Below are 25,354 nucleotides of genomic sequence, written 5' to 3'. Positions count from 1 at the left end.
TACACTGTCACTGAAGACTTGCACTTTTAATGAAATACTCTAAAATCCCAAAGCTACGTTTTATGGTGCCAGCTGAAGACCTCACAATTTCTCTTACATTAAGAGTCATTACTGGCACATGTGATAAACCCAGCAATATCTGCGTTTTCAATGCTTCTCAAAACCAAAATGTTGAACTAGCTTTACTATACAAGCTGGTATCAGTGTACCCACAGTAAGAAGCCCTCCTGAAAATGTTACCAGTAACAAGTATGAATGCAGTGATGCACTCTGGCAACTCTACTAATCACTTAACTAAAAAAGGTAACAGACCCTTCCAAACAAACATAATTGGTTTTTTTTCTGTGAAAACTGCAGCCATTACTCAGAACATCTAATTTTGGTTCTTGCTGTAGGTTCAATCTTCCTCAGTGGCAAAGAACAGCATGGCATTCATTAGCACGAGGAGAAACACTCACCTGAACATATTGATGAAACTCCACAACTATTAACACCTCATCCTTACAAATAACTTTGAAGACTGCCCTAAAGATCATCAAAGTCCAGGCTTATAGCAATTCCCTGGCAATTTGGGTCTTCAGTAGGGAAGCATCACCCACTGGCCATCACAATTTCATCTAAAGCCTTCTGGCTGGCTTGACAGCAGTAGGCACTGGGCAGAAAAGCTAACCTGGAATCTGGCTTGTGTGAATGTGTGCACCCATGAGCAAGGTAACTACCAACACTTTGAAATAGATTATTTGCAGTCTGTAGCCTCTTCACATACGGTAAAGTGGCTACAGAAGTAATTTCTGTGAAATAAATTGACGATGGAAAAGATGCAGGTTTGTCTATATTGGTTTGTTTCCGCCCCCTCCCCCCCGCCCTTACATTGGGTCCAATACAGGTTCCCCTGAGTTCAGCAGTAGCTGGACCGGATGAAAAGCAGAAGCAAACAGACACTGCTATTTTCAAGGAAACAGTGGAAGTGCAGGCTTTGCTGGCTTTTTTTGTGTGCCTAACTTTGCCTGATGTGGTGCAAAGAGCTAGAATACAAAATGAAACACTGCAAAGGCCTTCCAAATTGGGCTTTGTACTTTGTATAGCCATATATATATATATATAGATGTGTATATCTCTGTATATGTATATAAACACTGGAAAGATTGAAAAAGTAGGTTTTTTAATGGTTCAGACTTCATAAACCAAATCATACATTGTTTCAGCAATATTTGTAAAGAGACACACAAGAGTTTCTCTAGTACTTTCACTTAAACATAAGAAGCTGCATGACAGAAGACCCACTTGCCACCCTGACAACTCAGAGAAACTTCATTTGCATGTAGAAAACTCCCATTTCCTAGAAGCCTGAACTTGCTCCCATTGAAGCAAAGGGTAAGACTCTACCAGCTTTGGTGGTAAATCACCGAGGCATGCGTCATGAACTGCATGAATCTGTGCAAAACTAAGTTTGCTGCCTGACTTCTTTAGAAGCTGGTATAGTGTGGGGTTTTTTTTTGGTCCACAGACCTGTGTGACTTGCTGGTTGAGAGAATTTTCGCAGGGAAGCGTAACCAAGAGCTTTGAGGTGTCACAAAACTAAAAATCCACAACTTCTCCAAGAAGAAGATGGTAGCAGAAAAAGAACAGACATCTATACAGGCAGTGTGCAGGCATGTGTACACAGATACTCCCGTTTTAGGCAGAAAGCTTTCTAAATGCAAACATACACAAAACAACCAGTGCCATACATTATTTGTAAACTCACGAGGCGTACTTCCAACATAATTCTGAAGCATAAATTAAAAGAGAGGAGAAAAGAGACGGACAGGTACGATAGCAAATCATTTTAAATATAGAATTTGCACACTTGGTATTTTAGTTAAATAAGAATAAATAAATTCATTACATCCGTTCACACACCAGTTGTAAAAACAATAAATTATTTTCTTTTTTTCAGTGCTGTGTTGCCATTTTTTTTTCTTTTTTTTTTTTTTCTTTTTCTTTTTCTTTTACAGTTGTGATAAATCCACAAGATTATTCCCTCTTCCCTTGTGATAAAACTGTTTCCACAGGAGGGCAGCTAAATTGAATTGCTTGTATAAGGTAAGCCCAAAGGTGATAGGCTTTTTTTTTTGGTCGACAGTATGTCTCGTCTGAGAAACTGGTACTCTGAAAAGCACTGATGCTTAGATGTCCAGCTTCACCTAAGGGCACTGGAAATGCAGCCCCAAAAAGTCAGCGATGAATTTAACAGTGAGGATGGCTGATTTCTACCCAAAGAGCGATACTCCAGGTTTCTATCCCCTAGATGCACTTTATGAATCCTGTTTGGCAACACTCGGCAGTAATGTAAACAATAACAACAGCGTGAGAGACAAGGAGTGCAGTTGAGAACAGAAACTGAAATGATAGTTACACATCTTGCACCAACTTTTCATTCATCAGCTACATGAAGTATCTGCAACTGACAAAAGTGAGGTTTGGAACTGGAGCCTGATTACAACAAAAGAGCTAAAAGCAAGTGTCGGCTAGAGCAGGCCGACCTAGCGTATCTTACACTTTGAGAGCTACTTTCTTGGTCTTTGCCCTTTCATAATACAATGGCAATTGCATTTTTGCATTTTAATATGCTTCATTACTACACTCATGAGAGGGAAAAATCTCTCCAGTGGTTTGTTGTCCTGCTTATTTATTTTTTTATAAATAAACTCTTTCTATCAAAAGGTTCTCCTGATCCAAGGAAGCTTTACATTTATACCCGTCTATGGTATTACTCTTCTGGAGCCTGAACAGCAACCAAAAGCTTTACTCATCTTGTTGAATATATAATAAATTATTACTATTATGCAAACAAAAGTACTTGCACATTCTGTCTCTGTTTTGATAAACACAGGAAAAAAAATCAAATGCCACTTAACACAGCTGTGTGTCTAGACAAATGTTAAGACTATGCTGAGACACATCAAGTCTCCTTATGTTTTCTCTCATGATGGTTTGTATTTGTAGGAACTACTTTGAGAGGTTCTAGAACATGTGCAATACATACGTAAGTATAAGAATTAGACTACTTGAAAGGAAAAGAAGACATTTCAAAGGGAGCTTATGTTAATGGATAGCAAAGGCATAAACCCTAACTTTCCTGAAATCTGAAAATATTTAGAGCCTTGATCTCAGTTCTTAGACTGGAACCAGAGATTAAGTGGGGAAGTTTCCTCAAGATCCACAGTTTTTCATTGGATTACTCCTAAAAAGGCAGCTGCACTGTTTTCCTACACTGAGATGACTAATAACATTTGCTGGTAATTCATTTTGACAGAGATGACTGTTTATGTGGAACAGGGGTACAAAAACAGATTCTTATCCAGGTTTCACACTTGTAGATGCAGCAATTCTTTGCTGTTTTGAAATCATCACATGCTTTCTAGGAGCTCACACCAACATGCCATAGCTGGATAAACATGTTTGTGTCACCCTGGAGTGAGACCTGCCCATCTCGCTATGCACACCAACAAGCTGCTTCTCCTGATTTAATGACTGGGATTTTCAGAGGAGCCTAGTGTATTTCAGTGCTCAGGTACCACTGACTTACAGTGTGAGGCTTATTTGAAAATCCTCCTGTAGTCTTACACTTTCTTGTGTGGATGAATGGAGGAATAAAACACAGAAGAGATTCTACTTTCTTCAGTATATCATAACCATTTCTTTTGGTACCTTTCATCCTAGGGCTTAATTCAAAGCCTGCTGATAGAAAAGAGGCAGTTTTAACAGGATTGCTATCAAGCCTCCACCTGCTACCTGCTTAAGGTGAAATGCCCATCCTTGGTCACCAGAACTTCTACCAGGATTCCGAAGTTGTTGCCAATGAAAACTATTACCAGCTAGTGCCTGTACCGTGGAAACAGTCTTATTGATATTGGGCAAGTCCCCACATCCTGATGTGGTTTGACTTCCTAGTGACCCCTCTTCCTCCCAAAAGTACAAAATACGAATATAAAGCTATAGAAATAGCTTTAAAAAAAACCCAAACACACAGAAACAATAAAAATAAGACAAATGGTTACAAACTTTTGCTGGTAAGATGAATACCAGAGTTAGACATGATGGACAAAACAGTGATAAAAAATGTTAACTGCTTGCTGTGTTTTTTTGACCTTTATAGCCTCTTCAGAAGATGTAGGTACATTACACATTGTTAAGAGTCAAGGCAGAAGCCATAGAGAAAGTAACAGAGAAAGCAGCTGAATACAGCCTCAGAATATCTGAGTTAGAAGACACTTAATTATCTTACCTGTAATTTTTTTTGGTTCTCTAACTGGTTTCTACAAAATACAGTATGCCTTTGTTTGATGGAAAGAAGCTAGCAGCTATTGTTCATCAACAACAAAGACCCCAAGCTGTGACACAGCTGGAACTAGCAGGTTTATAAGCAAAGTGTACACAAATTTCCTCTAGCAGTCAGCTCCTCCTTCTTTGTCTGTCTGGCACACATACTGAGGAGTCGCTGATGGTGCTGGTATTTGAGCAGTGTACATGCAGGGATCCCTGGTCTGCAAGCTGCTGCAATGCTCCTGAGAATTCACTGGTGGAAAACCACAGTATTTGTCAAAGAATAAAGATCTGCTTCAGGAAATTCCTAGCATAAAAATGATTCCTTTTGTCAAAACCTTAAAACCAGCAGCGAGCTCTTAATTTTCCAGTAAAACATCTGCAGCCCTTTCTGAAGAGTGGAGCAAGCTCAGAAGAGCTGCAGATATACTTTGGTCAATCACTTTGCTTATCTAGTGTCTTTTGATTTTTTTTAATAGAACCAAGTGATATAAAGTGACATACCAAATGAAAGATATTTACAAAACAGCATAAAATAAGCTACTACAGTATCATGGGTACATGTGATGTTTTCTAAGGACATACTGTATTAGAGGTAGGTGAAGAAGGGGAGATGATTCTGTAACCTTCAGATATCCCAGGCTCCTCCATTCACTAGTTTGTCTTCTTTTGCATTATTTTATTTTATATTTTTTGCAGACACAGAGGGCTTATAACAACTTTAATGCTTAGGGTTTTGACATATTAAGATCACCCTACTATTACTGAAAGCAGTGCACATCTTCATTTGGTCCAAATAGGCAGATTCTGCCCATAATTTGAGACTGTAGATAAGTACATTGAAGCCTTTGCTTCTCTCCGACTGGGCAGACCTAATACCAGTATGTCAACAATGGCTTAATAAAACCTCTTTTTAAGAAGAAGATCACAACCACAGGTTAACACTTTTTCAACAAGCACTGTTTAAATGCTGATGGTCTCTGAGAGAGAAGACATCCCTTAGCTAATTTTCCATGCCCATCTTTGCACTGGACAGTCCTGGTGTGCCATCCTGTGTCGCACGTTCGAGAACAAGAAAGCCACGGCCCCGTAACCCAGCGGGGTTGTGTGAGCTCTGGAGTTACTTTGCTGCTGCTGCTGCCACTGCTAGTGACAGAGTTAGTCATTTGCCCTTGCTTCTTTGGCACGAAGAAACTATAGCGGACGTCCACCGGTTGAGTTGGATCCGTCGCAAGTATCTGCACAATAAGAACCTCTCTTGTTGCAGAGTGTCCCATTGCATGCAAGAAATCGTCTTTGTGACTCCAGCCGCTGTAGTTCATGACAGTCCCATTGATGTCAATGATCGTTTCTGAAGTGGAGATCATGTATTTTCCATTGACAAGGTACTCACCGTTTTTCTTTTTCAGGGCCAGGTAGGCAGTGAACCTGCTCTGGTCCTTATTCTTGAACTGCCGAACTTTGATGTGGGTTGCCCCTTCTGGGATCTTCACTACATCTGTGTAGCCCTTGCTGAATGAAGGGGAAAAAACAAGAAAAAAGAAATGAATATTCAGCAGCTAGTGTGAAATGAGCTTCAAGTCTTGCTGCAACACCTACTGCTGGCATGGCACATGTTGCTTCGTTTTAGTTCAGGCTCTGAACGCATCTGGCCTGAAGCTCATCTAAGATTAATTTAACCAGGTTTCACTGTTTGTCTACTGTATTATTCCTCATGTTCTTGAAGAAATTTCTAGTGCACTTATTTCAAATTGCTTAATCTTTACCTTTGGTAATAATTCTATGTGACTCAGATACAAGAGGAATGAAAAATAACAGATCGCTTATATGCCTCAGCAATGGGTGGGAGATATGAAATACAACGCACGTTTTGCCTGCCAAAGAAAAGATAATGAGATATGTATTGGTTACAGCTGTTTCTTGCTGTCTTTGCTATAATGATGATTAAGGAAAGCATGAGCAGAGTAACAGCTGGGTAGAGGTACCTTGGGAACATTCAAAAATAATCTTGATCACTGAGAAAGAATTTGTTTACTTTGAAATTCATAAAGCCAAAGATTAATTGTCAAGTGTCTAACATGAGGTGCACCCAAATGTTTAATTCGTACCATCACAGAGTTTGCTCTGTTGCTACTTATGAAGTATCTTAATTCAAATCTAGGAAAAAGTATTTAGCTCTTCTACCAAAAGTGACAAACATTCCAAACCTGCAGGTGTGTGCTGGAACTTATCGATTTCTCAAGCATGCTATTTATTTTAACTTTACTGATATAGAGAAACACAGTCTAAAGACTATGCACAGCTATGAGCTAGCAGCTGGACTTTGGAGACGTCTTTTCATTTGTAATCTTGTGACAAAACCATTCTGCAAGTATCTCATTTCTGAAAAGCTTACTGTTGAAACTTCTAGAAAAAAACAGAATGAGAAAATATACTGAAAAGTGAAGGGGTCTCCTCCTTTGGGATTGATTAAAGAACAGACTGTTAATTTTGAGACTTTTTGGCTGCACAAGTAGATACTGCACAGACTACAGATTAAATGCTTGCTCTATTCCCCTGCTATTTCCAGCAGTTATGGGACAATGACTAACTACTGATTTAGCACATCCATAAGGCTGATGGAATATGGTGTGAAAAACAGGCTGGGGGGGGGTGGAACTCTGCTCTACAGCATTGCACAAATATTTTTATGTAACAGTTGCCAAAATAACTCTGTTAAAACGTGTTATTGAAGTTACAAAATCATTTGTTAACAAAAATGAAAGCAGCGCTGGAGAATTCAAGCTGTCTGCACAAAGAACTGTGTGCACGCTGCGTGCACAAAGAAGCACATGCAGCCTTAATTCTCCTCTTTCCAACTTCTGACAATGTGGCTTTACAGCCATTTGAAAAAGTTCTTGGGAAGGGAGTTTTCTAGAAGATTTTGCTTTGATGGCTTTAAAAGACAAAAGTACAAACAAATGTTGTTACGGCAATTGTCTGTGCTGGAAATGCTTGTTTCCCCTTGTACGCTGAATAGTTTCCTGTATATTTTTTGTATAGATTGGTTTATAAAGGACATAAATGCAGGGACTGCTTTCTTCCAGCCCTTTCATATGTAGAAACAGTTTAAACACAATTAAGATTTCATGATTTTAATGAGGGGTTTATTTTAAAGTCACATAAGGGAATTGTCTCAAACAATATTTCCAGTAGAAAAAAGAAATCCTCATTGCTCCAAAATTCAATCAAAATCAAGTTAGAATATACTTGTTAGTTACAGGTTGACTATTACTTTCTAATTGGGGCAACTTTTTGAACGCAGTGAGGCTGAATTAATATTTGACTCTTGCATCAGTCTCATTTCAGTTAAGGCATGATTTGTGTTGTGAAAGCATAGAAAAAAACCACAGTAGAATCTTTCCATTTCCAAGGGTATCTGTGATACAAATCTGGTCTTGCTGAAACTCATGGTGCCCCTTTAACATTTTTCCCAGAGCCTAGATTCCAGAACAAGGATCATTACTGAATCACATTAAGTGTATCTCACATTGTCTTCTTCATTTAGACATGCCAGACATTTCACTATTTACAAACTGGAAAATGTTTGGTTTCTGTAATTACTAATTTGTATGGGAAGTAATTCTTTTTGGCAGAGGCCTTTTGGCATCGTTAGGTGAGCAATCATTGCTTTACCAGGAAGAAGATTAGTTATGTTTATTTTTAGAATAAATTCACTCTTAAAGCCATTTTTGGCTGCTATTAATCAGTATGTTGAAATGCACAGAAATAAAAGGTCATTTCAGGAGTCAGATTTCAGTTTCTGGTAGCTTTCAACATGCTATGTAAGAATTTGGAAGATAAAATGAAGTTCATGTACATTTTTAAAAGAGGTGCACTAATGCAGTCACAGATACTGAGCAGAAATTGTCAACTGAAAGTTTCTAAGTAGATCACTACAGCAGTCCTTTGAGACCTTATAATCTATGTAAATGATCATTAAAAAAAGTCTATGAATCTTAAGACTTGAAGAGGAAGAAAAATGAGTTCAGGTAGAAAGCAGATTTACTTGACATTGGTATCTCAGTATGAATCCTATGGCTGCCTTCCATGTGATCAGGGAAAACCATGGGGGTGCTTCCTTTCATTTTGCTGAAAGTTGAACTCTGACAGAAAAATTTCTTGTGGATAATTGATATAAATATTTGATATATAAAAAAAAATCCATCTGGAGATTGATATAATGCCAATGGACATGAAAGGATATAGCAAACGCCGTACTTCAGCCTGTGTTTACTTCTGACATCTCAACTAGCCATCTAAGCGCCACATATATTCAGCAGTGTGAAAAGGCATTTTTAGGGTATAATCTCTTTCAGCTGTTCAGAAGACTTACAGTTGTGCTCTAATGCTATCTGCTTTTCTCCACTATCTACATAAGGACTCCATGTCACTAAATCAGGTGTGATGTCCCTATTATTCAAAGGTAGATGAAACACATTCCTCGTGTAAGTTGCTAGCACAGTATCACCTGGAAAATGCAGAGTTTCAGAGACACCTAGATTATTGACTCCAACAACTTTCTGATTCACTCCTCTCTTCCCTTTGCTCTCTGACACATCGAGATTAGCAAGCAGCACAAGATCCTATGCCTTACTCTAGGCAGACTTCCTATTAATGGAGTCCTCATCTGTATCACTAGTACTTTATACCAGAAAACAATCTGGTACAGTGTTGTGCCAGTTGAATAATTGTCAGCTTTGGGTTAATGTTAAGAAACCAGCTGTAAACATCTGGAAAGTGCTGTAAAGCACAGGCCATGTAGTTTTTTGCTCAATCTTCCTATGACAGTAAATTGCATTTAGAGACAGAAAGAAAGCAACCACATAGCAGAGTTACTATTTGCACATCAAGGTACATTTACTAATACTCAAGATCCATACCTCCTTTTGGTAAAAGTTCCCATGACTTTTGTGCAGCTGGAATTGTCTCCTCCACACACTCCACATTTGTCATACTGGAGCTTTGAACCAATGATGCCATCACAACCAGTTCTTATGCATTTTCCCCGGACGCAGACTGAATTACTGTAGGGTCTACACTCAGTACCATCAGTTACCTAGGCAATCAAATGGCTGTTAGTTAAACTACCATGGAGAAGATTTGCTTTTGTGAATCTGTCTAGCAAAACCCAGTTACTTACTCCTCAGAACAGAGTGCCTACCCTAAAAGATGAGATGGAGTTTCTCTTAACACTCCCAGTGCAAAAGATGATGAGATTTAGCAATGGGCTGAAAGCAATGACAGATAACTCCACTGTAAGACACTAAAATGACCCTGGCTTTAGTGCTAGTTTTGCAGTTTATTAGTAATAACAATAACAGTACTTGTAGATAGCCTTGCATTTGACCTATCTGCATCTAAATGTTACCTTTGTAACATTCAGAAACAGAAAACTGCAAGTATGAGCACAGGAGATGTTTCAGTTCAAACTGCATCTGATATAGGAAACTGACCACAAGTCTCATCTATACTAATTGGTTGATTGTACTCTATTAATTGGGTCTGTAAGAGTTACTCCAGACTACCTTAATATAATTGAGGGGAAAACTTATTCTTTTACTTGTACTTCTCCTCCAAAACCCCCAGAATGACAGATGACTCTCCAGGCAAAAAAAAATCTTTATCCACTACTGAAAACAAATTAGTGCAGAGCACATTAAGAGGCCCATATTTTTCATGAATGCACTTATTGAGATGTGGAAAAACTTACTGCATGTTAGAGGCTAATCCTGGCCCCAATGTATAATCACTGGGTCAAGCTATTAAACCTAAGCACATAGTTAAATCTCTGAATCGTATGATTAAGTTTTTTTCCCTTGTCGTAGGAAAAGTTTTCTAAGATAGAGGACACTTCTCAACTGGAGCATGAAATCATGATTAGAAATGCCATTACCTTCTGAGAAAATACCACATAATAGCCAGTTCCTTTGGCTCGGCAGGTAAGCTTGCAAACGTCTCCGGGAAGTACTCCAGCGTACTTGGGGACCCATTCAACAAATGTCTTGACGCCCTTTGCATCAGACTGATAGCCATTCCTAGCTTCACACTGCTCTTGTCGAAAAGATTTAGCTGTAGAATTATTCACATCATTAGTGACTATTTCAGACCATGCTGCAAATATCATTATGCCCATCTATTATTGCAATTTCTTTTGTACATAATTTTGACGTTACATCACCCAACATCCTTCCTTAGAACTGGCCTTCAAATCGTTCCGACTGTTTTAGCTTGCAAATCTCCCCATGACATAATATGCACTGAAGGATTAAAGTTTGCATTACAGTTTGTGGTAGTTTCAGGCTGTGCCTGGAAAATTTTCCACAGATCTTGAACAGAAAATGGTAGAATGTAAACAAATCACTATTGGATGTGAAAAGGAAAATAATGCTAAGTTCTAAAACACTACTAACAAAGTTGGTCTGTATAGTCTAACTTTGTCTCTTTGCTTCCTCACTCTAGCAAATACTAACTTGTGCTTCTGCTGGCTTTGCTGACCTTGAATGCATTCTTCTTGTGGCTAAGTATAACAAACTCTCTGCTCTTTCTCTTTTACAGGACGGTAGGAAGAGAGAGCAGGGAAAGGGAAGGTATTATTAGCCCCGTGGTTTTGTCCAGGGGGGTTCTTGTGCTGTTTATAAATTGCAAACACCTGTAAATATTGTATATTTTGCACATACTCATTGCATTTAATTTTAGATTGTAGTTTTGCTTGTAAATACAGCTTCATTTGCTTCCAACTGAGCTGGTCTGGCAATTTAATGTTGGGGGGAATTTTCAACCCACCACACAGGTCATTTTCCAAGACTGAAATTTCTTTTCATTCAACTGTCCTTTCTATGTAGCATCAACATGGGGATGGGGGAAGAATTACAGTATTGTATCAATGACTAATGTCTTGCCTTGGTAAACACATTTTGGAGGAACTACCATGGACCTTTGTTGTTCCCTTTCATAGAATCATAGAATCAATAAGGTTGGAAGAGACCTCAAGGATCATCAAGTCCAACCTGTCACCTAAGACCTCATGACAACTAAACCATGGCACCAAGTGCCACATCCAATCCGCTCTTGAACACCTCCAGGGATGGTGACTCCTCCACCTCCCTGGGCAGCACATTCCAACTCTCTCTGTGAAGAACTTTCTCCTCACCTTGAGCCTAAGCTTCCCCTGGTGCAGCTTGAGACTGTGTTGTCTTGTTCTGGTGCTGGTTGCCTTTCCCAGCAGATGTTCAGTATTTGCTAGCTATGAACACAGAGGCTGAAGCCTGAAGGTACTTACCATTGACTGGGCAGGGTGTGACATTGCACGAGCGGTAGATGGCCCTCTTGCCAGTGCAGTACCGGCCATTATTTCTAGGAGCTGGATTATTGCAGTGTCGATAAGCAAACTGAACTCCTCCACCACAGGTACGGGAGCACTGTCCCCAGGGTCCCCAGGACCCCCAGTTACCATGGCTCGAAGCCTGAAATATATGGAAAAGTAAGGAGGTAAGGAAGGTAAGACCATCATCCCAGTGTGACTAAAAGCGCTGTTATCTCAAAGACACTGCCAATGTTTTCCAGGCAATTCCTCTGCCATTTTAATTGGGGAGAACTGATCTTAGGAGACTTCTTCCTCCCAGGAGAGTTAATTTACATCTTTTACCTGCACATCTCATTTGGCACTGTGCATGCAAAGGCAATACTAGGTCTTGCTCTGCACAGCTGCCTTCAGTCTGTTTCATGGAAGACAACCACACACCAGGAAAGAAGCCCCTAGTCTCATGTGCTGCTCTCTCGTTTATTGCTCTTCTGACTAATAGGCTCCCTTAAACTAGCTCCAGGGTATTTGGCTCCCAGAATAGGCTCATAAGGCTAATCTATGATTAATTAAATGCAATTATTGTGATGTGTAAGTATTGCTTTGAATTACTGGCAAGAGATAGAGTTGTCAGAAACAGTTTGCAACTCTGCTAAATTGGCTACCAAGAAGAATATTGTAGTAGTATATAGAAGCATAGAGTTTCTTAAAATAGGGTGTTATAAGGGCTGGAGCATGAGTTGAATGATTCTCACAGTTTGCAATTATCTTCACAAGCTCTAGAATTCCATATATCTTCAGTGGGTACAACAGAAGGGGCACTGCTACTTGTCTACCCAGTAAATTTCGAAGTATTTCAACTGTGGAGTCCACAGTTCTCATGAGCCTGGGGGCTCGTGAGGTGTATAAAATTGACAGAGGGGACTCTGTCACTGGAAGTACAAACTTTTCTGTTCCAGAAATTATATTCTGGATGAACTTCATCCCCATTTCTCTTCACCAGTTAGAGCCCAAAGGCCTTTCATATGAGGGCTGTAAATTAAATTTACAGTCCATTGCCAAGAAGTCAGGAAACTCAGAACGGGTCTTCGACAGTCCTTCCACCTGACCTGAGCCCTGACTTACTGAATGTGCAAATGCTCGATTCTGCAGGGATGCTCCCAGATTTCCAGGAATGAAAGCTTTCATACTTCAAGAAGAAAACATGCTTCATGAAACTAGGTGGCATTTTTCCTGTATCACCAATAACACTTCAATTACATGCCAAAAAAATAAAGCAGCTTTTCAGTCTGACCTCCAAAAAGTCCCTTTCATTTCCACAAAAATCAGCACCTTAGAGGATCATGCCTTCTAAAATTCCCTAAGTTCACAGTTGGTAACTTACTGAGTAGTATTTCTTCTTGGTTTTGTCAACGCATTTTCCCTGGAGGCAGATCCTTCCTTTTCCACATGGTGTTCCCTCCACAGCAGGCAGTTTCTTAGTCAGACAAACCATCTGACCTTGGCGCACAACTGCACACCAGAGGCGAGAGCACACATCCATCCCGGGACACACCGTGTATTCAGGTCCAAACGCCAGTTTGCACTGACGAATGGCATCGTAGGTTTGTCCTGGAAGCTCCTCGGGGCCCAGGATCTGCTTTCTTGGTTGGTCCAGCAAACAGTTACCTGAAAGAGCAAACCGAGCTTTTATTACTCATTTGCTGGTTTTCTCTGCTGTGCTTCACAGTATCATAGAATTGTTCTACAAAACCTTTTCAGTTGGAAAAGACCTTTAAGATCATTGGGTCCAACCATGAATCACAGAATATACTTGGCTGGAAGAGACCTTCAGGATCATCCAGTCCAACCCTTGACCCAGCACTGAAGGGTCAACACTAAACTATGTCCCTAAGCACCAAGCCCACACGCTGCTTAAAGACCTCCATGGATAGGGATTCCACCATTGCCCTGGGCAGACCATTCCAATATTTGATAACCCTCTCTGTGAAGAAATATTTCCTAATATACAGCCTAAACCTCCCCTGGTGCAGTTTGTATCCATTTCCTCTTGTCCTGTAGCTTGCCACCAGGGAGAAGAGGCTGTCCCCCTCTTTGCTCCAACCTCCCTTCAAGTAATTGTAGAGAGCGATAAGGTCTCCTCTCAACCTCCTTTTCTACAGACTGAACAACTCCATATCCCTCAGCTGCTCCTCATTCAAATTAGGCAGACCAATAATAAGCTGGGCAGGCAAGTAATAGCAGAGAACCTCATTCAAAGGATGCTGACATGAACGGAAAGGCTTTCTGAGGTGTCATCAGATTTTGGCCAAGATCTTTCTATTGCAACCGTGTTCTCCCCCAGCAGTGATCTATGTATTGAGCTGCCTATTTCCAGTCTGAGGGTGTAAATGAATTTTACTGAGGCCCCTTTGGCCTTTCATCCTGGTTTCCTTTATTTGAATTGCCTCTGAGCACTTTCTACTCTATCAGTTTGCGATTTAAGGAATGAGAAGACTCAGGGCAAAGTAAGCAAAGTTGTCATTTGAATTTTGAAACAGAATGTTAGAAATGCTAAAGCTTCTAAAGGGATGTCACAAAAATCACAAAAAATAGACTTGTAGCCAATGAGGCACTTAAAAAAAAACCAAGAAAAAGTAAAAAGAATACAAAAGAGGAAAAAAGGAAAGCTATAAGCTGCACATCCAACCTCATGTTGGCAGTAAACCTGAACTGGGCTTTCCTTGTAATGAATGACACTTGGCTGCTTCTGGAATTTGTTTGAAGAAGGCCATCCATTTTACACAGAATTACATAAACAACAGACAGAGAAGAAAAAAAGTAGCATAAACATAAAGAATTGTCTGCAAGACTAAAAATTAGAATTCACATTTAGTTTCTAGAGGACCTACTGATAGATCTATTGATTTGTTACTATTGAAAATTTCATTTGTTGACATGCAGAACTATTTATTCAGTGTAAGCTCTTCTACATTTCATGAAAGGGATATGTGGTCCGGGCAGGCTTCACTTATCCTTGGCCAAAATAACTTACCACAATTAACCTCACTTTGGTACCTACACTGGTATCCTTCAGTTGGATCATGGGTGAAAAAAAGGCTTTCTTAAAACCCTGTCTATTTGCACAAAAAGGAATAGAATTTCAGCTCATGGCACTGAATTTAGACAAAACAAAACCAGCCCATCTCTCATTGGGCTGGGTTTTCACTTCCCTGCAATTTGTCTTTTTTTCCTTCTAAAGACTAAGGCCAGTTAGGCAAAGCACCCAAAAATTCTTTTTGCATCATCACTTAGTACCAAAATCCTCTCTGTCTAGTTAAACCTGTTTCATTTGCCTTTGCTGACCCTGATTTACTTCAGTCTTATGCTTAATCTGGATTACAATGACTTTTCAATGCAGAGGTGTGCCTATGCCAGCCGATGAGCTAAGTGCCATAAGTTTAAAGCACCCTACTGCTCACCCCTCCTTGTAGTAGAAAATATTAGAGACGTGGTATGGAGCGAGGAACACAGATCTTTTTCCTGGAGTTTCTGAAAATGACTTAATTGGCACAACTGCTATTAAAAATACTTTGTAAAAGTAAATAATAGCATAAATCCTACTTCATGTACCTGTTGATGAGGGAGGAAGCTAGTACAGTGTTAGGACGATGGGAAGGCACTGGCACATCAGCATTCAGTGATATACACATGGTAGCTTTAGGCTATGCCTTTAAAATTTTTCACAGATCTTGAACAGAAAGGTAGTAAAATGTAAATAAATCACTACTGGGTGTAAAAAGGAAAATAAAGATCATTGTAAACGCTCCTATTGGAAGAGATAAGGGACTAAAACTAGTTGTCCCAAAACAATCTCTCTTCTCTTGCTTCTTTGCTCTGGGACAGATACTAACTCGCTTCTGCTTGAGCTTGGCTGCATTGTTTTGGCTAAGTCTAACATCCCTCTGCTCCTTTCTCTTCTCCCTTTTGTACAGGGGGGTCAGGGGGAGGTAAGGAGGGAGAAGCTACTAGCTTCCCCTGGTCTTTGACCAGGGAGGTCCTTGTGCTGCTTATTAATTGTTAATATCTGTAAATATTGTATATTTGTACATATTCATTGCATTCCATAGTAGATTGTAGTTTTGCTTGTAGATACAGCTTTCATTTGCTTCCAACTGAGCTATCTGGCAAATTTAATGGGGGGGAAATTACAACCCACCACAATACACTACTGTTGCTTATATACTGCAGTTTATCAAATTCCCAGGCAGAACCATTATTCAGTATTTTAATGCACCATAATAGCACTTAATTTCATATGACAGAACTGCTGCACATCACTGATGTGTACCATGACTGAAAATAAAAATTCTGAGAAAAGAGAACATAACACTCTCATCTTTGCATATAATTGTCTGCCAATCATTTTAGTTAACACTCATTTGAAACCCTTTCAAATGTGAACAACAGGTTTCACAAGCTTACACAGCAAATAGAGAATTTTTCCCCCTCCAGACCACAGGGGAATGAGATCCAAACTTCTTAACTGATACTGCTCTGAGGAAATGTATGATTTCTGTAAAGTCAGGAGTTCCAGCTGACCTCACATGGTAAAACTCAAAATTGAAGAGAGTAAAAGCCCCTAAAGACTCACACACAGACAAAAAAATAAAAGTTTTTACATTTATAGCAGCAGTGTCTACCTTTAGGTAAGCTGAAATGAAGTGCAAGTGTTTTTACCACCAGCTTGTCCAACCTCATTCTTGTAAGAGTCAGAAAAGAGAGTTAAGAAGTGGAGTTAAGAACAGTTTGCCCTGGGCCTCCTTGGTATAGAAAGCAGAGAAGGCTTCAGTTCACTACATTACATTGCAACATGCAGAGCATGTATATTCTGCTATTCCCATTTTGTGTCCCAAGTACCAAAGAACATTTGTGTGCCCTGGAATAGAGCAGCATTGTTGGCTGATGACTCTGCTAATGAAGCCATCTCATTATCTCTCCTCAATGTTACGTGTAATATATCTTGGAAAAAATAAGGCAGAACAAGATATGTGCAGGAAGCAGATAACTAGGATATAAATTAATTAAAATAGAAGTAGTCTTTGTTTCAAATTGCACAGAGCACCAAGCACTCTGAATAAACACAATAAATTGCAAGCAATCATACCACAGTCTAGTGGTTGGCATGACAATAAAGGCAATTAGTACCTTAGGAGGAACGTTGGCTAAAAGCAGATGGAAATAAATGTCACTGTCTTCTGGACACTAATTGAGCCTTTTCTTTCTAAATGTCACACTGCTGTCTGGGGTCATCTCCTGAGTGTAAAACAAATGGTTGTATCATGCCAACGATGTTTATAGTTCTCAGAGTGGGCCTCAGGAGACAGGGAATCAGCACCTTGATCCTGCCCAGATCTCCTGGTTGACCTTGGACAAGACATTTATATTGGGATTTATTTAGCTGACTTCAGCTGTACGTAATGCTCGTGTCTGCAGTTCAGTCAGCTGTCAGATGTTTCACTACTCAGGCAAACATGCTTATGGTGTAATTCAGCACCACTAATGTAACTGATGAGATCAGCCCAGCCACTGATGTTATTGATCAGACCCCCTCTGCACTATGATGGGCACTTAAATACAGAGTTTAGGAGCATCTACCTACATCATAAATACCCACAGTTCACATTTTGTAAGATGAATTGGCTCCCCAACATCACTTCCCAAACTTGGAAAATAGGAACATCAATACTTGATGAAGTGGTGTTAAGGAACTAAGAGAGTTACAACTGTGATGTTTTCTGTTACAGCAGTATGGGGTGAACATCTAAATCTATGTAACAAACATAAAGCTTTGATAAGACATTGAGTCTTCTTTTTTTAACAGAACACTGCTCACAGATCTGGTTTTCCAGACTTCATTTACATTTTATTATGCTTACCTGGAAGGAGTACCAAACTAAGTACTTCATTTATTTCCTTACACCAATGCTGCCACACTCTGTTGCAAAGCTTATGCCTATTCAGACCAAAAGCCCACTGCAAACTGCTTGCACTGCCTATCAGGGAATGGAAAAGTCTCCTTAAGCTGGTCACAAACATTCTAAAAGAAAGCTTGGTATGCACACATCTGTGCTCCTTCCCCACAGCTGCAATTTTTTGCCTGCCTTATCTACATTATGTCTGCAGCACTGCTCAAATTTGCACCTGAATGGTTAAAGTTGTTTCCTCTGCCTAGCCTCACTTCAGAGAGTTCTGTCTATAGGAAGATTGCAAGCAAGCTCCTTCCTGGGAAAAATAAAAAGGGGACAAACCCACTGCAACTATTCAAAAGCACACCTGCCCCAGGTAAGGAAGAAAATGAGCAACTGAAAAAGCAAGCACATGCTTATTCTGAAGGAGCCATGGAAATATGGCCTGTTTGCACTGTTTTATTATCAAGCCCAAAGCAGTCTGAAAGGCAGCGTCATGCTCTACTAGGATCCTGTTGTTTCTGATACACTCTGCATATAGCACAAATGGCAATTAGGGACCAATGGATTCATTCACTGGCTAGAAGAAGAAAATAAACCCAGAAGTTCCCTTTCTAAAACAGCACATTTTCCTTCTCAGCACAACAATCTGAAGAAACTGCAACTTGGATAACTGACTTCCATTTTTATTTCATAGAGTTTGTCTTAAGAGAAATCTTTGATTTAAAATAAATAACTGCAAATTAGAAACTTCAACAGAAAAAGTCTCTGAAGGGCTGATCTATCAAGAAAAGAGATTCCCTAAACATTGTGTATTTGAAATCACACCAAAAGCATCACTAACACAGTTAGTGTGATGAGAGGTTCAAATTTTCTATGAATTATTTCATCACATCAGTTACTCTTTGAGACTACATGCTTGAGTGATAACTGCTCAGGACTATTAGAAAGAACAATGACAGAGCCTAAGCCCTTTACATGCAGCAAATTATCAGTTGAGGACTGTCAAATTTCTTGCAGAGGAAGTCAGCATTCATAATGAACAACACAATCATAAACCATCTCTGAAGGATGTGAAGCTCCTAACTACTTCTACAGAATAAAAAAAAAAGGCAGTGATATTCTTAGATCTGTAGGACTGATAGTTACAACCTGCCTTAACTTCTACATTAAGACTGGGCCCAGCTTATGGAGAAGGGTCCAGTTTTCAAGTGTCACTCCAGGTAGAAAGAAACTAAAGGAAAAATGCATGGGAGAAATGTTTTCCTAGCTTTTTTTACTGTTGAAGAGAGTAGCTACCTGAATGTGGAGTAGAGAAGAAGTCAGTTCATGAGAATCAGAACCACCTTTCCACTTGCTTGCAGCAGGAGAGGAACAGTAATGTAGTTCAGAGTTCCTTGCGCTAAGAGATCATTCACGGATGGCAAGGAAGGTCCTTTTCTTTTATCTCAGTGAACTGTACTGTACCTCAGTAACTAAACTCAAAAAAGGAAAGTTCTCTTTGTACATGGGAACTAACTTGGTAATATTGAGTCAATGTCAGAGCAATATGGACCATAGAGCAGGACAGTACAGATTAACTGCACTACCAAAATAATTAAGAGGAAAAAAAGAAGTAATTTTCCAATAAAGGAAAATAGGAGAAAAAAAATTCAGAGCACACTGAAATTAGCCAATAGAATATTTAAAAGTGAAAAGAGCTTTACATTCAGCAGACATACCATACTTTTTTATCCATAAGCATTTTGGTTACCATAACAACTTGATCCATTCACTCAATTATGTAATTTTTATCTCAGCATTTTGGAATTTGAATGGTTTGTTTAAGAACTGCAGTTGCTTTAGGAGCACAATGAAGACTTTAACATTAATTGAAGAGTGAAGACTATGCTAGTCTTTCATTAATGCTTTTGGCAAATAAAATTTTGCACTTATTCTCCAAAGGGTAAATGACATATTTAACAAGTATTAGTTACATGACTTGGAAGGCAGAAGTAATCTTTTATCATATACAGCATAGAGGAGTCTTAATTCTTGGTTACAGCCCCTCTGCATGAATGTAAGAAGTACAATGGCATTATAAATGTCCTCACAGGAGAGGTGTGCCATCCCCCTGATCATTTTTGTGGCCCTCCTCTGGACTAGCTCCATCAGGTCTATGTCCTTGTCTTGAGGGTGCCAGTGCTGGACACAATACTGCAGGTAGATCTGCTGGCAACGCATCTTTTGATGTAGCCTTCTGGGCTGCAAGTACGCATTGTTGGCATATGTCCAGCATCTCCTCCACCAGAACTCCCACGTCCTTTTCCACAGGGCTGTTTATTATCACCTCATCCCCTAGCCTGTACTGATAATGAGGATTGTTTTGGCCCAGGTGCAGGACTCGACCTTGTTGAAGCTCATGAGGTTCACCTGGGTCCACCTCTCCAGCTTGTCCAGGTCCTTCTGGACAATATCCTGTCCCTCTGGCATACTGACAACACCACTCAGCTTGGTGACATCTGCAAGCTTGCTGATGGTGCACTTGATCCCACTGTCTGTATCACTGATAAAAATATTAAACAGTACAGGTCCCAGTACAAATGCCTGAGGGATACCACTTGTCACTGACCTCCCTCTAGACTTCATGCCATTGACCACTACCCTCTGCGTGTGACCATCCAGCCAATTCCTTATCCACCGAACAGTCCACTCTCCAACTTGATATGTAGGATGTTGTGGGGAATGTGTCAAAGGCCCCCAATATCTGGGTGACTGAAGTCACCCATAAGCACCAGGGCAAATGTGAAATTCAGGCTATCTCCAGTTGTTTGTAGAAGGCTTTGTCTACTTCCTCCTGGTCTGGCAGTCTGTAGTAAATACCCATGACAATGTCTCCCATTTTGGCTGCCTCTTTATTCTTACCCATAAACTTTCAACAGGTACTTCACCCCCCACTAGGCAAAGCTCAATACATTCTATTTGCTCCCACACATAAAGAGCAACACCACTGCCTCACCTGCCCGGTCTGTCTTTCCTAAACAGTACACATCAATCCATGACAATATTCCAGTCATGTGAGCTACACCACCATGTCTCAGTAACTGCAATGAGATGATGACCCTGTGACCAAAAATGGATCTTCCTCCTGTTTGTTGCCCATGCTGTGTGCACTAGTACAGATGCACTTCAGCTGGGCCAATGATCCTGCCTCTGTTTTGGGGAGGAGAAGACCCAATTCCTATCTGACCATTCTCAGCTGCCTCCATCGGTCCCTCATCTCAACTGAGATGTCAGACTGAAAGAACAAGCCAATACACCAACCCACAAGCACTGGTATGCCATGTCCAGGCTCTCTCTGGCAAGCCTAGTTTCATCTCATCTCCTTTCAAATCTAGTTTAAAGCTATTCCTATAAGCCCTGCTAATTCTTGTCCCAGGATCCTTTTTCCCCTTTGAGACAAATTAACCCCATCTGTTGCTAGCAGGCCTGGTGTCTTACAGAGCAACCCATGGTTAGAGAACCCAAAATTATCCTGGTGACACCAGGCTCAAAGCCAAGAATTCATCTGATGGCTCTTCTTGTCAAAGCCCTCATCACTCCCTGCAGTTGATGGAATAGAGGAGACCGCTACTTGCACTCCCAATCCCTTACCCAGTTGTCCCAGGGCTCTGAAGTCTCTCTTCATTGCCCAGGGATTTCTTGATTTAAGTTCATTGCTGCCTACTTGAAAAAATTAGTAATAGGTAGTAATCTGAGGGCTGAACCAGAGTGGGAAGTTTTCTTTTTATGTCCTTGACCCTTGCTCCAGAGAGACAGCAGACTTTCCTAAGAAGTGGGTCCAGTCTGCAAAAAAGGACCATCCATTCCCTTCAAAAGTGAGTCCCCTATGACAAGGACATGTCTTCTTTTCCTTACTGAGGCAGTGTCTATACAAGGCTTAGTCCGACTTATTATTGGTGACTCCACTAAGTCAGCTGAAATCTTCGTTTGTATTTGATTCTCCCAGCAGAGAGTGGACCAATATGCAAGGGCACCTGCGGAGGTGCTATAGGTACTCCGGAGACACACGTACTGCACTTGGCAGGAACTTGTCACTACTGTTCCCAATTCTCTAAGTCAGCCTGTGCAGCAAGCTAGAGAGAGAATGGGGAGCCCTCTGCATCCTTAGCTCCCTGCACTGTTTGGGACTGTTTCAAGGAAGGTGGAGTCTGGCTCCACCAGGCTATCTCACTCTCACACTCACTTATGGTCCTTAGCCTTGTGACCTCCTCTTTCAGCTCAGCCACCAGCCTAAGCAGATCTTTTTTCTTTTCTCTTGCATTTGAACCTTGTAAACAGAGGGTGAGAATCTTGACAGCCTTTTAGACCCTTTGGTTATTTTGCAAGCACTTCCAATACAGTTGTGAAGATGAGCAAGGAATGTACAAGCTGGTATAAAAAGTTCTTATTAAAAACAAAAAAATCAGAGTAAAAACTAACATGTAGCTGGCACAAGGTGTGATAATACCTACCATGACCATCATCAAAGAATTCTGTTATAGTTGCTGAAGTGCATTTGGACCAGGGTTTTGAAGCATCAATGCTAGTCAGAATGGAGGACATCAGGCGCTTATCTTCCATGGAACCAAAGTTCTCCTCACAAAATTTGGAGTCATCATGAGAAAGCCCAAGCAAATGCCCTACAGAAATGAAGCAAATAAATAAAATTATATGAGTATCCTTAACAGAATTTTCCTTGTGGAGCTCACAGTCAAGGTAAAATTCTCAAACTCTGAACAGCAGCCCATTTGAAACGTGGTATCTGCTTGAAGACAAAAAAGCTGTCACAGTTCATAGCATTACATATAGCAAGGAAGCAATGCCATCAGCCGACATGTCATTAACTTGCACTAGCTGAAACCTGATGAAGACTGAAGTCAACTGTACTTATTTATATTAGTCAGCAACTTGGTTTTTACTGGTTTTCTGAACTGTCTTCAGCAAAAGAAGGCTCTGCAGAGGGACCTCGACCGACTGGACAGATGGGCGGAGTCTAATGGCATGGCATTTAACAAGTCCAAGTGTCAGGGGCTGCACTTTGGCCACGGCAACCCCATGCAGAGCTACAGGCTGGGGTCAGAGTGGCTGGAGAGCTCCCAAACAGAGAGGGACCTGGGGGTGCTGACTGACAGCTGCCTAAACATGAGCCAGCAGTGTGCCCAGGTGGCCAAGAAGGCCAATGGCATCCTGGCCTGCATTAGGAATAGTGTGGCCAGCAGGAGCAGGGAAGTCATTGTGCCCCTGTACTCTGCATTGGTTAGGCCACACCTTGAGTACTGTGTCCAGTTCTGGGCCCCTCAGTTTAGGATGGACATTGAGACACTTGAACGTGTCCAGAGAAGGGCAACAAGGCTGGTGAGAGGCATAAAAAAGAAAGCCAAACCCAGCAGCTCCCCAACTCCAACTCTTCTGGCTGCTGTGCCTGCAGGAAAAGAGACCACCCCCCAGAAGCAGCAACTGGAACAGGAATCCTCCGATGTTACAATACGAACTTCAAGCCCCATCATACTTTTTTCCACTTAGCCCTTTCCTTTTCTGATGCTGGCATTATTGCAGCATGGTATGAATAGCAGGTTCAATTCAATCCATGACAGCATAGCAATAGGCATGACAATAGTAACAACAATTGTAATTCCTACGATACAGGCTGGAGAAGAACAAAAACCCGAGTTTTACTATTTGTCTTAAATACACTTGCTGTTAGGTTGTTTTCATCTGCTCTGGGGGGCAGAGAAGCCAAGAGGAAAGAGATGAAGGCGGCACTCACTGCCAAACTGTATCAAAGACTGTGAAAGTAGCTATCTGAAGACTGTAGGACATGAGAAATCAGTTTCGGTCCTGTGAGAGAAGTCAAGGTATCATCTGTCAGCCTTACTCACATGCTAGGTTCCTGACCTAAGGATGGAGCTACAGGAAAAGTGACAAGAGGACATTGATCTATTGCTTCTAATTTTATTAGTGATGACTGAGAAAAGTGTCTGCCTTCTGCAGCAATTGAATCTTCACTGGAGGGAAGGTGGGAAGGAGAATGAAGAGGACATCTCTCTTTTTCAGTCTCTTTGCCTGATGTACACACATTTACCAGTATCATGTAAGTACAGCCAGTATTTGAATGAAAGGACCTCTAGTATTATAAATGCTGGTACAAATTTATTCAAGGAACCTGGGTTAACACTGATGAGAATGAATACTCCTTTCCCAGTTAATGTTGTTAATTGCTAGTGCAATGCTACATGACAAGTTCATTGCTGCAAAAACCTAACAACCCAAAATTTCATACAGAAGGCATGTCTAATTACCAGTGTGTTTTATATGTAAGATTAGGGCTTATTTTTTTTTTCTGATAGGCAAACCCTTGGGCCAGATAATGATGTTTTCATTTTGCACTGAGACATGACTGAATTATCAGTAGGTCCATGGCAAGTTTCAAGCTGCTGTAACACTATATAAATACTTACCCTGAAGAGATGACATCTTTGTTTTATTTAAGCCAAATGCTGGTGTTGAGCAAAATAATTCACTAGTAAGATTATTATTTCAAACAGACACATCTCTCTGACAGAGTAACTAAATAATCAGGGCATCACTTCTAACCTATAGAGCAGATTCTGTGAAGTATCACAGAGTAAGCGATTAATAATGAATCAGCAGCTACTGTGCAGTGAAGACTACCTCTGACGTTGCCAAAGTCCTAGACACTAACAATGAATGTCTTCAGTAAATGCATTGGCTGCCATTCCATAGAGTGTTATCACTAAGCTTGTATTCATGCTTATGCAGTGAACGGCACCAAGTCACTCCCCATGGGTGAGAAGTATGAGCAGAGCTGACAGGTTAATGAACCTCAACACATGCCTAGAAGTAATATAACTAGAACCATTTTGTGCTGACTTTAACTCCTTGTAGTATGTTTCACCAGTGTTCCGGTAACTTGAGCACACATTTCCTAGAGAGGGCTTTAGGCCTATCCACTAGCTTTTGCTGACAGACCCCTCAATATATGGCACAGCTCCCCATTTAAACCAGGACCACACACACTCTGCTTTGCAGAGCTGTTCAGGAATTTGAGTCAGTTTCTTGTTTATTACTCCAATCCATGCACTTCAACATGCATACACTACCAATCAGTTAAACTAGTATTTCCAAATATTAGTCCAGTAAGCAAGGAAACAGCATGCTGGTTAGACCTAAGCCTCACTACAGCAATCTTTTACTGAGATGATTTGTATGCTTAAAGGTTGCAGGAAGAGTTTGTATGTAATGTCTCAAGACTGTTCAAAGTTGTAACACTGCAAGAAATTATTTCACTGCAGCATACTTTAGAAGTAAGGTAATGAGGTACTGTCAGTGGAAAAGGAGTTTAATTTCTGAGTCATTTGACTTGGTACTAAGTAGCTCTGAGTGAATAGCAAAAGCTAGAGAATTGTTCTAAAAAGTTCAGCTGAATAACATCACATGCTACACAATCCACAGTCACTGCAATTTAAGATCTTCCTTTTTCAGAGCACTCAACATTTTGCAGCACCATTCAGAACTACCAAAAACTGTGATATGAAGGATTTGGTCTTGTAGGACAGAATTCAAGTTTCTTTACCTTCACACACCCTTTAATAATGCTCTGCAATACTCCACTCATTGACAATACAACTTTGCTCTTTATATCCCTTGCATAACCATGCTTCACCTTTTGTAACTGCTTGTCTTGGGTGACAGACATCTCACATGAGCACATAAT

The 25,354-nt window shown here is 40.5% G+C and overlaps 1 protein-coding gene across 1 annotated transcript in view; it reads right to left on the bottom strand.

The window, feature by feature from the left end:
- Positions 1-3,992: 3,992 nt before the first annotated feature.
- ADAMTS5 (ADAM metallopeptidase with thrombospondin type 1 motif 5) overlaps positions 3,993-25,354 on the bottom strand; it is a 48,417-nt gene continuing 27,055 nt past the window's right edge. The window contains exons 3-8 of the mRNA XM_009905693.2: positions 22,092-22,259; positions 13,035-13,318; positions 11,630-11,813; positions 10,244-10,419; positions 9,231-9,406; positions 3,993-5,820 (exon numbers count right to left, since the gene is read on the bottom strand). Coding sequence (XP_009903995.2) covers positions 5,247-5,820; positions 9,231-9,406; positions 10,244-10,419; positions 11,630-11,813; positions 13,035-13,318; positions 22,092-22,259 — 1,562 coding nt within the window. The 3' untranslated portion in view covers positions 3,993-5,246. The remainder of the gene's footprint in view (positions 5,821-9,230; positions 9,407-10,243; positions 10,420-11,629; positions 11,814-13,034; positions 13,319-22,091; positions 22,260-25,354) is intronic.

Source organism: Dryobates pubescens, chromosome 12 (genome assembly GCF_014839835.1).
Source record: "Dryobates pubescens isolate bDryPub1 chromosome 12, bDryPub1.pri, whole genome shotgun sequence".
Taxonomy (NCBI): Eukaryota; Metazoa; Chordata; class Aves; order Piciformes; family Picidae; genus Dryobates; species Dryobates pubescens.
The sequence above is the reverse complement of the archived record's forward strand: the minus strand, read 5'-3'. Positions and strand labels throughout refer to the sequence as shown.